Below are 12,113 nucleotides of genomic sequence, written 5' to 3' on the forward strand. Positions count from 1 at the left end.
CAAACAGTTTCTGTTTTTGTATCCTGATTGGTGTTTCATCTGTCTTGATGACTCAGCTCTTAGAAAGCAGACTTTGGAATTTTTTTTTACTTTGTGAAACAGAGATATATATTTTATTTGATTCATAATTTAAATTAACTGTTTAATTGATTAATGCAATGTAAAATCAATTTTCTTCTATTACTTTTTACTTTATTTAATTATTTCTAATTCACGGTTCAAGAGACCGTGACCTAGTTACTGATTCTATACACTTTTATACACTTTACAGAGGATTTTACCCCAATTTCTGTAAAGTTTATGGCAATTATGTACTAATGCACATATGCACTTTGATTAACTTAATGTATTACCCTCTTAAAGTCATAACAGTTTGAATTTATATTAGTTATGATGACACTATTAACATTTTTTAACATGATAATTCTAACTGTTACACAAGAATATTTAGGTTAGTAGTAAAAAAGTAACTTCAATCGCCCTTGTAACTCCTAGAAGAGAAATTCCTTCCGAGAACAGATTAGGTAAAAATGACTATTTTTAAAGTTGCAGATAAGCTGTCAAAAGGACAGAAACATATGGCAGATTTTCCTTTAATTTATCATGGTGCAAAAATGGGAGGTCTTTTTACAAAAGCAAGTCAATCCGGATGTTATAAAGCGGTTTAAGGGTATCAGTTGTGCCATAATCATTTGAAGATTTTGCAGGTCAAAACAGGAATAATGTGAGTTGTTTTTTTATTATCTTTTATAAATATTTAAACAATTTGATATATTATACAAAACATTTATTTCTGGGGTGAAAATACAAAATATTCAGAAAAATGTTAATATCAATAGTCTGAAAATAATACGTCTATATAGATTGTTATTGTATTTACTTAATTATGCTCCATGTATACTTCTGTTTAGATTATATGTTTCAAAAATACAAATGAAATCTACCATTGAAATATATGATATATATATATATATATATAGTATTTATAAAATCTTATTAAAGATACAGTGAGTTTTAAATCAGCACCACAGAACCGTTGATTCTGCATTTAAAGGGGACATTATGTTTTGGTTGGGGATTCTAGTGATTGGAAAACTTTGGAGCAGTCAACATAATGGGAAATTAAAATACAAAATCATCATCGCTGTAATTTTAATTAAAACATAAAGAACTACCCATTATTCTTTATATATATATATATATCAATTATTTTCATTTCTATTCAAGCATTCTTTTGGAACATTTTCAATAACCACCACACTTTTTAGTTTCAATAGACTCATGTGTCATTATTATCGGGGCGTATGAATGTTTTGAATTCATTTTCTAATTCTAAGAGATGTTTTTCCTTCCCTGACAAAACCTGTCTGCCTATAATTGAGTCTGGCCAGGTTTCCCGCTGTCCCTTAAGCTGTGAACAGTAATTTCCACTCACAGATAATAACAAATATTGTAGCTTGATTTCATATTTCAATATGAAGTGAAAACAGGGATCTTGAGTGTTCATTGTAGACTAGTTACTTCAAATGCGTTATCCAGATATAGTTTATGAATTTACTATAATAATGGTGGTACTTTGGGTCTTTTAGTGTTAAAATCGGAGATGTTTAGATCCGCTTTGGTAATCCTTCTGCAGCTCGCACTATATGGACACTCGGCAGGTAAGGGGATGTTTTCTTATCTGGGATTAAAAATTATTTCATTTTTCCAACATGAGAATAGCGACATGGCTGGGATGACTTTTTCCTAATAGCAAATGTATAGAATCCATATGACCGTGTAGCCACTTGCAGTGGTCCTCTTAATATTCCTGATTACTACACCTTTACTTGTAGATAGGATAAAGCCCCCGTTTCATTAGTCTATTGTAAAGACGCTCACCTGGCACCAGGACATTGTATGTATCTTAGAAACCACAAAAGCCTTGAGGTCCTGAGTACCTGAATACAGAAAAAAATATGGTGAAGATATTCAAAACTGAGTTAATTTTCACAAAGACCTTTCATTCTTACCTCTCATGGTACGGGTCTTGCTCTGCCACATTTATGTAAGCTATAAAATACAAAAATGAATGAATTAACATTCCTACCCAAAATGTATAGGCATGTTTGATATATCTTTTTTTCGGAGGTGTACAACTGTCTCTTTTCTTGCTACAGATGATTGGTGTTACACAGATCCAGTGTGTGGTATGTGATTTCTATTGTGTTTTTAATCATTTTTACACACAACTCTGTGCTGAAACATCTTGAATCATTCATTTCTCCACCTCAATATAGAATGGCAAATATACCGATTTATCTCCAACCTTTACAAAAGAAAAAAAAAGGATTTGAACTGAAATCTTATCTATAAACCTGATTCAAAAAATAAAGCATATGGTTTCTAAATCTGTATTCCTGACTACAGACCATTATAAAAGTGATATAAAAATATAAAATGAGTGTGTCAGGAAACGAAGCTCCAGGGAAAGTATGTATAAAGATGCCTCCAGTTCCAGGCCCTGGGGTAAGCCCTCCAAAGTAAATCTTGCAGGGTCGTAACAGAGCTCGAGAAGAGCGACCACGCTTTGTGGGACTGATCTATAGGTAGAGCCACTTTAGGATGACTTCACACACTTAGGGTATCAGTCCCTAGGAAAGCAGTCATGATACGTCTTCCAAAAGGTTGACATTTTTTATTTGTTTAATCTATACACAAACACAAAATCAGTAGCATAGGTAAAACAACTAATCAGAGAGTGATTGGATCACAATCCTGTCATTCAAAATGATGCTACAGTGTCTAGTACAAAATAATGTAACAAAGAAAAAGGTGACAAATTAAATTGGCCAACTTTAGCATCCTGATTACTCAATAGCATTAGCACACACAGCCGACTTAATCCTTAACTAACGCTCAGAGACTCACTAACATTTACACATATTCCACAAGGTCATCATGTGCCTACATTTTGCAGCAGAATGTATTTCTAGGAAATGAGTTGTCACATGTCTTGTATTCTACCTATCAGGACCTTCTACCTGGTATCATCATTATGCAAACTGCGATAAAACATCACAGTCACCCATCAACATTGACACATCCGAAGCAGTTCCTGACTCCAGTCTGGGTGCTATCCAAATCAACGGAGCTGTAGGATATTCTGGCGCTAGGATAACCAATAATGGACACTCAGGTATGGGCCTTCACTACGCCTAAACTGACATAGCTTTATGGTGACCAGTCCTCTTTCAGAAAAAAAAATACTGCTCATCGCGGATGGGAAAAGCAGCGTGATATAAGATATAGTGTTCTTAAGTTTCCCATTAGTTGGCTTGAGATAGGCATGAACACCACCAATTGTAACTCCCAAGCCAATGACTGATTTCAGTTGGTATTATTGCAAAAACATTTTATACTGATTATTCTATATATTATTCTAGAAGCTGCATCTCGTTGAAGGAGCAGAATGATAATTTTGTTAGGGATCTAGCAATCACTTAGGGTAAAAGGGGGCTGGAGCTCAAGCATTCTACAAGAGTCCACAGCAGCTGCAGTAGACTAAGGTGGGGGCATGAAAGCATGAGATGGAGGGGTTTACAATGGCGTGAGGAGCTTATGAATGGCCTTATCTGGAGCTCCATCAAGCTTAAAGAAAGCCCCGCAATTGATATGTCTTGAAAACAGCAGTCCTTTATACATACATGGTGTTCCAAAACGAGGGGTACATTTAGCAGGCAACTAAGTTCGTGATGGGAATTATGCTTGGAAACTGCACTCAATGAATTTGGTCTTAAATGATTGATTTTGTTGTATCCCTACAGTCGAAGTGACTCTGAACAAAGAATATACATTAAGTGGTGCAGGTCTTGGCAATCCATACAAGTTGGCTGGATTTCACTTACATTTTGGTGATCTAAATTCCGATGAAGTAGGATCAGAACATCGCATCAACGGAAAAGGCTACCCACTGGAGGTCAGCAAATCCTTACACCTAACAAACCTTACACTAAGCCGATGATCTCCAGATTAAACTAAGGTCCAAAATCTTGACCTTTCATCTAGTTTAATGTAATATTTCTAATAATAATGCTCCTCTGTCACTGTCATTACTCCGATGGACTTTTTTAAATTTCTGTAATACTGGGGAAATGCAGTCCTGCATCTGCTGGTGTCCGCGGAAGCCATATGCCTTAATGCAGCGGATTATTGTAATACTGGGAAAATTCAATCCTGCACCTAGGGGCTGGATGCGCCTATCATCTGCCAATACCTGCCGAGGCCCATTGCCCTACCACTACTGCTGCTGCTCCTCCACATTGGGGAAATTCAGTCCTAGTAGCCGAAGGTGCCTGTCTGCCATCCGAACCGAACAGTCAGGAAACTAAATGTGTTGCCCGAAAACAAACACGCCAACAACAGACGCTTTGGCACATAGTGCTCTGACTTACTGTGTGTGATCTACCGCTTCGTGTTGTTGTTACTCCTAGACATTTCCACTTCACAATAACACCTTTTAAAGTGCTCAGGAGCAAATCTAGTAGGGCAGAAATTTCACGAATTAATTAGTGGTAAAGGTGGCCTCCATATCTGAAGACACTGAGCTCCAAAGTTCTACCCATTCTACTGCCAATGGTCGCCTACGGAGAAATCATGCCTATGTGCTTGATTTTATACATCTAGCAATGAGTTAGAAATAGGTGTGATCTATGAGGGACCTAAACTCCGTAATCAGGAGGAGTGTCCACATACATGTTATATGGCGCTTATGTTTATATCAAAGTATTTTTTGTATTCTGAACGTTTTAGTTGTTAAATATGTGCTTTTCAGGTTCACTTTGTGTTTTATAACATACAATATGAAGACTTAACAGAAGCCAAAACAAAGCCCAACGGTCTGGCAGTAGTCGGTGTACTTTTTCAAGTAAGCTCTTTACATATCTATTCACGCACAGTCTAATAATCAAATAAAAAGGTTTCGTTTTTTTTAATAAAGAAAAATGATGAATTAAAAAAACCCTAAAATATAATCCAATATAATGCAATTTTAGATTCTTTATTTGATTTTTCATTAGCAGATAACTTGTTAGAGTACATCATACAAATAGCCAGAGCTGAGTGAATTTGATGTGATACTGTGCTCTGGTGCAACTTAGGTATACCTTTCGAACCATAAAATTACTGCTGGTTTCAATCATAGTTTTTGTTAATTACGTAAAATTGTGTTAATTAACTAAATTTGTAATTATGTTGATTAAATTGAATAAGCAAAACAATATTCTACAGGATAGTTTGCTGTAACATTTATAAGAATATCTACCTGTATTTGCCCAGAAGGAAGTAAATCATTGGTGCCATCTTCAAATTGCCCACGTGTGCACCAAGAAACGTTGGGTGCCCTCTAAGGGATTCAGGGACCTATGACGCAACATTGACCAGTCCATTTACTGGACATTCTCCCTGTTACCCGACATTCAAATTACATTGTGCTGCCATTCCAGAAAATTTGCAAATATTATTTAAAAATTATCCTCTTCTATAGTCAGTATCCCACCAAATTGGAGATTAAGAGGAAAAAGAACAGGTTGGTTTATTAGTAGGCACAACCACCAAATTAATATCTTAACATGTTGCATGGGGCACTCATTTTCAGTGTTTCCAGGAGATGGAAGAGTCCAGTTCTGCTTTGATTATATATATATATATATATATATATATATATATATATAATTTCATTTATATATACATGCATTTTACATTTTATTTGCAGATTAACACCGCTAATGAAGCTTTAAATGAATTTATCCAGCAACTTCCTCTAGTTGCCTACAAAGGTACAATGGGGTCGAGTAATGGTGTATTACATTTATGTTGACTTTTTTTTACCATAAGAATATACATTCTTCTAATCTTAGTAGTTTTAGAAGGTAGAAATGTCAGAGAAATTGGCATCTTCGAATTTAAAAAGGGGTCAATGTACGATGTGAAACTCATTTTATGTTTAAACCATGAGAACAACTAGGAGGAAAGAGGAAATAAAATCAGAACAAGAAAAAAAATCAATAAACTTTTGTGATAGATCTTCCATAACATATTTGGTTACATTCTAAAAGTTATTACTAATCACCATACCTGGGATTTTTTCACCCCCAATAGGTATGCCGTTGATAAAGGGTGGGGTTAGCGACGCATAGGGCCATGACTACCCCTACGTAGACTTTAAAGGCCAAGGAGTGGACAGAACCGGATATTGGAGGTAGCCCCGCTATCAGCATCACAGATTAGGCATGATTATCAAATAAAATTGTGGGTTTTTTTCAACTGATGAATTTAATTTCAGAAGCTGATAATTATTTTCTAATATACATTTTTGTATACATTTACAGGTCAAGCAGTCTCATCTTCTATAGATTTGGGTACATTTCTGCCCTCTAATTTGCAGAGTTATTATAAGTACCAAGGATCCCTTACCACTCCAACCTGCTCAGAGAATGTTACCTGGTTGGTCCTGGACTCCATCCAGAATCTTTCTTGGTCACAGGTAATATATTGGGGAAAAAATGCACATTATTTGCAATTTTTGTTTTTATGACTATTTTTAGTAGCAAAGTATCCTAAATACTGCAAACATCCAAAATACGGCCCTTATCCTATGTTATAAAATTCTTACAGTTTTATATCTAGTTTTATATTTATGCAGCACATCCATGTGTCTATACACTAATCCCATTTACTACAAGGCACAGAATGAACTATACTCACAGTAGTGCTTTTTTAAACAAATAAGCTGTTACAATTTACATTGTATTAAAGAATGTTTTAGTTGTTTACAAATTAATACAATTAAGTATTTATGTTTAACCCCTTAATGACAAAGCCTGTACATGTACAGGCTCAAAATGCATTGTTTTCAATGGGTTTAGGGACCGCCCATTGTCCTTAAGGGGTTAATGAGACCATCTCAAGCAGGATAGATGCCATCACTGATAAGACCAGTTTACTAGGTATCCCAGCAGACTAATTATAAGGTGTGTGTGTATTGCCCTTATTCTGCATTTCAATCCCCCGTCCGGAGACACACGCACTCAAACTAGCGTGGGGAAGCACTCCTTGCTCACACTCCATTTGAGATGGAGTTATCTGCTAAATTTTGCAAAACTTTCCCTCTTTGCCTTTAGTTGCATCCTGATTTTCTGCTTTTGCCCTTCGTTAAGGTGGCCCTGCAAACAAATGTGTGTTTGATGAAAGAATGACTGAAGTGCCAGTACACATGCATGTATAAAACAATAGAAGCATAATGCATTTAGATGTATTTTGTGCGGAATGCCCAGAGGGAAAAAAATAAATATATAAATATGTATATATGTACACACATACATAACACATTTTAAGCTTTGCAGCGCAATATTACTAGAAAAGACTAAAAAACACTACAAAACACAAAAAAATTATTCTTTTTTCCCCCCAGATATAAAGGTTGAGTGCATCAGGTGGCTGTAATCCATCTGTTAATATTAACAAAAAATCCTGTTTTCTTTGTTCACAGTATCAGTCGATTGTCACTTCTCTCTATTATAACACAGTGGATACAATAGACCCAGAACCAATGCAAAACAACTTTAGGCCCACACAGCCACTGAATGGAAGGACAGTTTACCATTCTGCATGAACACCTGTGTAACTATACTGGAATCAATGGAAGAATGTGCGAAATTGACATTACAATTGACCATTAGGTAGCAAAAAGTATGCAATCATGCAAAAAAAAAAAAATAAATCAGTGTGTATGTCCAAAATAAAGAAAAAGGACTAATTCAAAAGTCATTATATTGAAAAAGAGGCATTTCTTTTAAAGCTTGCAAGTGAAGTGAACATAAAAATTGTTTTGGGGTTAAAAAGTTTAACCAAGATGGATCACTGTTCTAGCCTGTCATGAATAAATGTAATATATTCACACATTTATCCTTTCAAAGTCTAGATTGTTTTTAAATGTCACATTGGCCCTACGAAAGATGGATTCTAAAGTTTGTAATACATTTTTTGGGGCCAACATTCAAAAGGTTAGATGTGGATGTGGAGTCATAATCCATTTTAAAATATTAATGGTGCCCTCAAGCTCTTAAAATCTGTTTTAATGTTACTTATTGAAACAGAAAACAGAGGTCTACCGGGACTTCCCTGAGTGTTGTTGTGGCTTTCCTCTCTGAGCCGGATACAGGTAGGTAGCTGGAATGGTCCTTAAAGTAGGGTCGAAGCAAACCACCAAGGTAAAGAGGACATGGATTTAGATGTTTATGTAGCCACCATGGTTTATAAAGCCACCGTGCCAGGGAACAGGAACATATCAACCTCTTAAACCTTTTATGATGTTTCATGCCATAATGAAAAAAGTTACCCAAAACCAATCATGACGGCATAGAATGTAATGAAGAAAGTAGCAGTGTGCACTCCCGTGCCTCGCATCGGAAGAGTCCACCAGGAACCGCCATTCATGACTCTGATGAGGAAAAACTTGCGTGACAAAAAAGGAAGAGTTATCCAGGAGTAAATTGGATCGTCATGAACATCATTAACCACCATTAATCCTCCCAGTGCCATAATTATGGCTCTATACTTACTTCTTGCATGGTAAGTGTCTAAATGCTCTTACTTGTCTTCTCTCCAACACATATACACATGAGGGATATTTTAAGCTGGTGGGCTGCTAAACAGTCTCCAATCAGACATAGGCTTCGGAAAATACCATTTTAAAGTTTTAAGTTTGTAAAAGGAAATTACATGTTCCATTTTGTGCCCCTTAACTTCCAAAAAAAACCCCTATATATATCATATTTTTAATTCATGACACTAACAAACATCTTTTGTGGTACTTTGGTCAACTGAACTGGTTTGTGGACCATTGTGGGTGCACAAAAAAACAAAAAAGGAGAATCATAGCTAAGGAATATGCTGAATAAGTCTAGGGCTATCGGTCACAAAACATCCTCAGTTAATGCATTTAACACATAACACAATGGATCACACACACTAATCTCATCATATAGGCAACAATGGGAAATACACAACAGAGGTAAAGGGTAACACCTAAACATAGACTAGACAACAAGACATTCTCAATACACGTACAAATGGAAACAGAGGGTAGATGTTAGATTTATACCCCTCATAGGATGGGTAACGGAGCGTACCTCAAAAATTGGTGCCTCGGACAATTCAAATTCCAACCCACCGGTGTTGTGTCATTATTTGTGGTCTTTGTGGGCAGTGGTGATGGTGGAGGGGAGGATGCCCTCCTTGGGAGCAAAGGCTAGTGCAGGGGTCAGGACTTTGGCTTTCCCAGAAGGAACATGACCACAAAAGTCATCTGCTGAAGGCAACACTATAGAGATCCTTGAAGAATGAACTTCATAATAAATGTATTAAAAACCTTGAGATAGATCCAATGAGCCATGAAACAAAATCCCTGATTAGTCCATTAAATAAATACTTGATTGATGAAGATTAGTCACAAGCAGACATCTTGGTCCATTAACTGTTATCACAATCCACCAGGGCACCCACAATACAGGTGAAATTTTACATTTGTAAGGAAACAAATAGCATTGAAATGATGGACTGTCAGAGTTTACCATAACTAAATTCATTAAAAGAGCAGTCTAGACCCCAAAATTTTATTTTTATTTTTTAAGCATCCTTTAGTTTTTGAAGTTACAAATTAAGACTCTGTCTTATGTAAGTTATCCCCTAGATCAGCGGTTCTCAACCTGTGTGTCGCGACCCCTTTGGGGGTTGAACGACCCTTTCGCATTGCCAATATATGTATATATATATTATTAAGCACTCTCAAAGGATAGTCAGCACTCCAGGTCGTCAAGTTAACAGCTTTTCTTTATTCAAACAAAGTCAAGTCGACATTTCAGTCATTGCTGACTTTCATCAGGACTGAAACGTTACGTTGACTTTGTTTGAATAAAGAGAAGTTGTTAACTTGAAGACCTGGAGTGCTGACCATCCTTTGAGAGTGCTTTGTATGGAAACTGCTGGTTACTAGCACCAAGCTTGGAATATTTGGAATGGTGTGCAATGGACCTTGTGAATAAATATATATATATATATATACATATATTGCAGATATCGAGACATATGTATATACACTACCAGGGCCGGCCTTTGGGGTGTGCGACCTGTGCGGCCGCACAGGGCACCACACTCCAGGGGGCGCCGGCGCGGGTTCCGCCCCCGGGTCCGAAGCCGGGTCCGAAGCTGCCGCCCCCTCTGCAGGGGCGCCGAGCGGTCGCTTGTGAAGTTTTCAGCAACCGCTCGGCGCCCCTCACTCTCCGTGACTCTATTGCGGTGCCGCGTTTTATGCAGAGCGCCAGAATATTCCGGCGCTCAGCTGTGAAGCGTGCACCACGGGAAGACGGACGCCTCCCGCTCCCACCACTGGACTCAACAAGGTAAGGAAGGGGAAGGGGCAGAGGGGGGGGTCAGTGAGAAGGGGCAGAGGTGGTAGATAGTGATACAGGGGGATAGATAGTGAGAAAGGGGAGTTTTGTTACAAGTTTTTATTCCTTTCTTTTTTTGGGATGGGGGGGCGCCAGAGGAGTAGTCCGCACAGGGCGCCAGAACACCTAAGGCCGGCTCTGTACACTACCCTTGCAAACGCCTGATGATACATATACATGTACGCTGCTGATACACACATATATAAAGCCCATATACATGCCTGCCCATACACATGCACAGTCATGCTTGGCACTGCACACATATTGGCTCACACGTGCCCTTGCAGCCACCCACTTACTTGCCCATAGACACACTTGCCCCAACATAACAAAATGCAAACATCCCCTTTCTCATTACCCCTCCTCTTTTTCTTTATTTCTCTTCTTTCTCTTTATCTACCCCTATCTCTCTTATCTCCCCCCCTTCTCATTACCTCCCCTTTTATCTCTCCCCATTTCTCTTGTTTCTCACCCTGGTAAGGTAAAGACTAGACTTGTGCAAATTGTGTTAAATTCCAAGTCCAAAATGCACAATTCATCAGTTTGTACAAATCTCTGAAAAGGAAACAAATGAAAACAATGCAGAATTTTCATTCAATTTTCGTGGGCTCATTCACTCCCTCCTTCACATTCTCTTCCTTCTCCACCGACCGCATCAGTGTCTTGCAGCTCCCTTCCTTCTTCATCTTCTTTCTCTTCTCTCTTCTGTCTTCTTTCTTCGTTCGCATCTCCGTGGACATGACCTCCTGGTGAACTTCTCCAAATTGGAGGGTCGAGTGAAAGGATGTGTGCGGAAGCTCCGACATTTTGCCTGATGATAACCTCCTATGAACCTATGCAAAAATGGCAGAGCTTCCGGTGACACCCAATCCCAGATTGCTGCGAGACATGAGTAGAGTGAATGTGGAAATCAGACGATGAATTTCACTTTGATCGTCATATTGATACATATAACATATTTATGGAATAAAATATATAAAAGGGGAGGTTTGTCACATTTCTCATTCTAACCTTCTGGTCAGAGGGTCCATACAGGCCCTGTTTGATTTGAATCCATAAAGTACCAGACATGTCAACTTTTTGTAACATATATGGTACATTAGTGGTCAAGAAAGGGTAAAACGAGGCAGCTTTAATAACTAAATAAAGGATACACATTTGGATCATCACAATGGATTCCAATGTGCATTTTATTTGAAAATAGGGCTGGGGTACGTCTTTAAATAAAACTGTAGCTTGTGCTTTTCAGTATAATTATTTTGGAGATATTCAATTTAAAAGTTCACTTCATGGATGCTATCTCTGAGTTTCAGAGTCAGTATCTAATCAACGTCTTGTCCTTTCATTTCTCCTCATCCCTTACACAGGCCATTTGAACTATCCAACGACAATCACCAACTCAACAATGGAGCAGATATAAGATATTGGGAGAAATAATTATTCAATTGAAAAGGTAGTTAAAAGACATTTTCTGTCTTTGATTACAGTTCATCCAAACAACGTTCTCTCACAAAATCACCGATAGCCTAACGCTTGGCCCTGTGTTTTCGTGTTGTTAAGGAGGAGGAACGACTAGGAGGTAATTCATCCCCAAAGTCAGTTTAACAGAAATAATCGCATTCCCTT

The 12,113-nt window shown here is 37.7% G+C and overlaps 1 protein-coding gene across 1 annotated transcript; it reads left to right on the forward strand.

Moving 5' to 3' along the window:
• The first annotated feature begins 651 nt into the window (after nt 1-651).
• Nucleotides 652-7,942, forward strand: LOC128503135 (carbonic anhydrase 1-like). The gene is made up of 9 exons (XM_053473158.1): nt 652-724; nt 1,590-1,661; nt 2,160-2,189; nt 3,014-3,178; nt 3,807-3,958; nt 4,814-4,906; nt 5,753-5,816; nt 6,369-6,523; nt 7,529-7,942. Exons 2-9 carry the CDS (start codon nt 1,604-1,606, stop codon nt 7,649-7,651), a joined length of 840 nt encoding a protein of 279 aa, XP_053329133.1. The 5' UTR covers nt 652-724; nt 1,590-1,603; the 3' UTR covers nt 7,652-7,942.
• Nucleotides 7,943-12,113: the final 4,171 nt, after the last annotated feature.

Source organism: Spea bombifrons, chromosome 8 (genome assembly GCF_027358695.1).
Source record: "Spea bombifrons isolate aSpeBom1 chromosome 8, aSpeBom1.2.pri, whole genome shotgun sequence".
NCBI classification, from domain to species: Eukaryota; Metazoa; Chordata; class Amphibia; order Anura; family Pelobatidae; genus Spea; species Spea bombifrons.

What these genes read in the sequence shown, in the direction of transcription:
- LOC128503135 (XM_053473158.1), top strand. Translation starts at nt 1,604, where the DNA reads ATGTTTAGATCCGCTTTGGTAATCCTTCTGCAGCTCGCACTATATGGA. An exon ending in TTACACAGATCCAGTGTGTG is followed by an intron (nt 2,190 to 3,013) that starts GTATGTGATTTC and finishes TCTACCTATCAG; the next exon opens with GACCTTCTACCTGGTATCAT. An exon ending in GAAAAGGCTACCCACTGGAG is followed by an intron (nt 3,959 to 4,813) that starts GTCAGCAAATCC and finishes TGTGCTTTTCAG; the next exon opens with GTTCACTTTGTGTTTTATAA.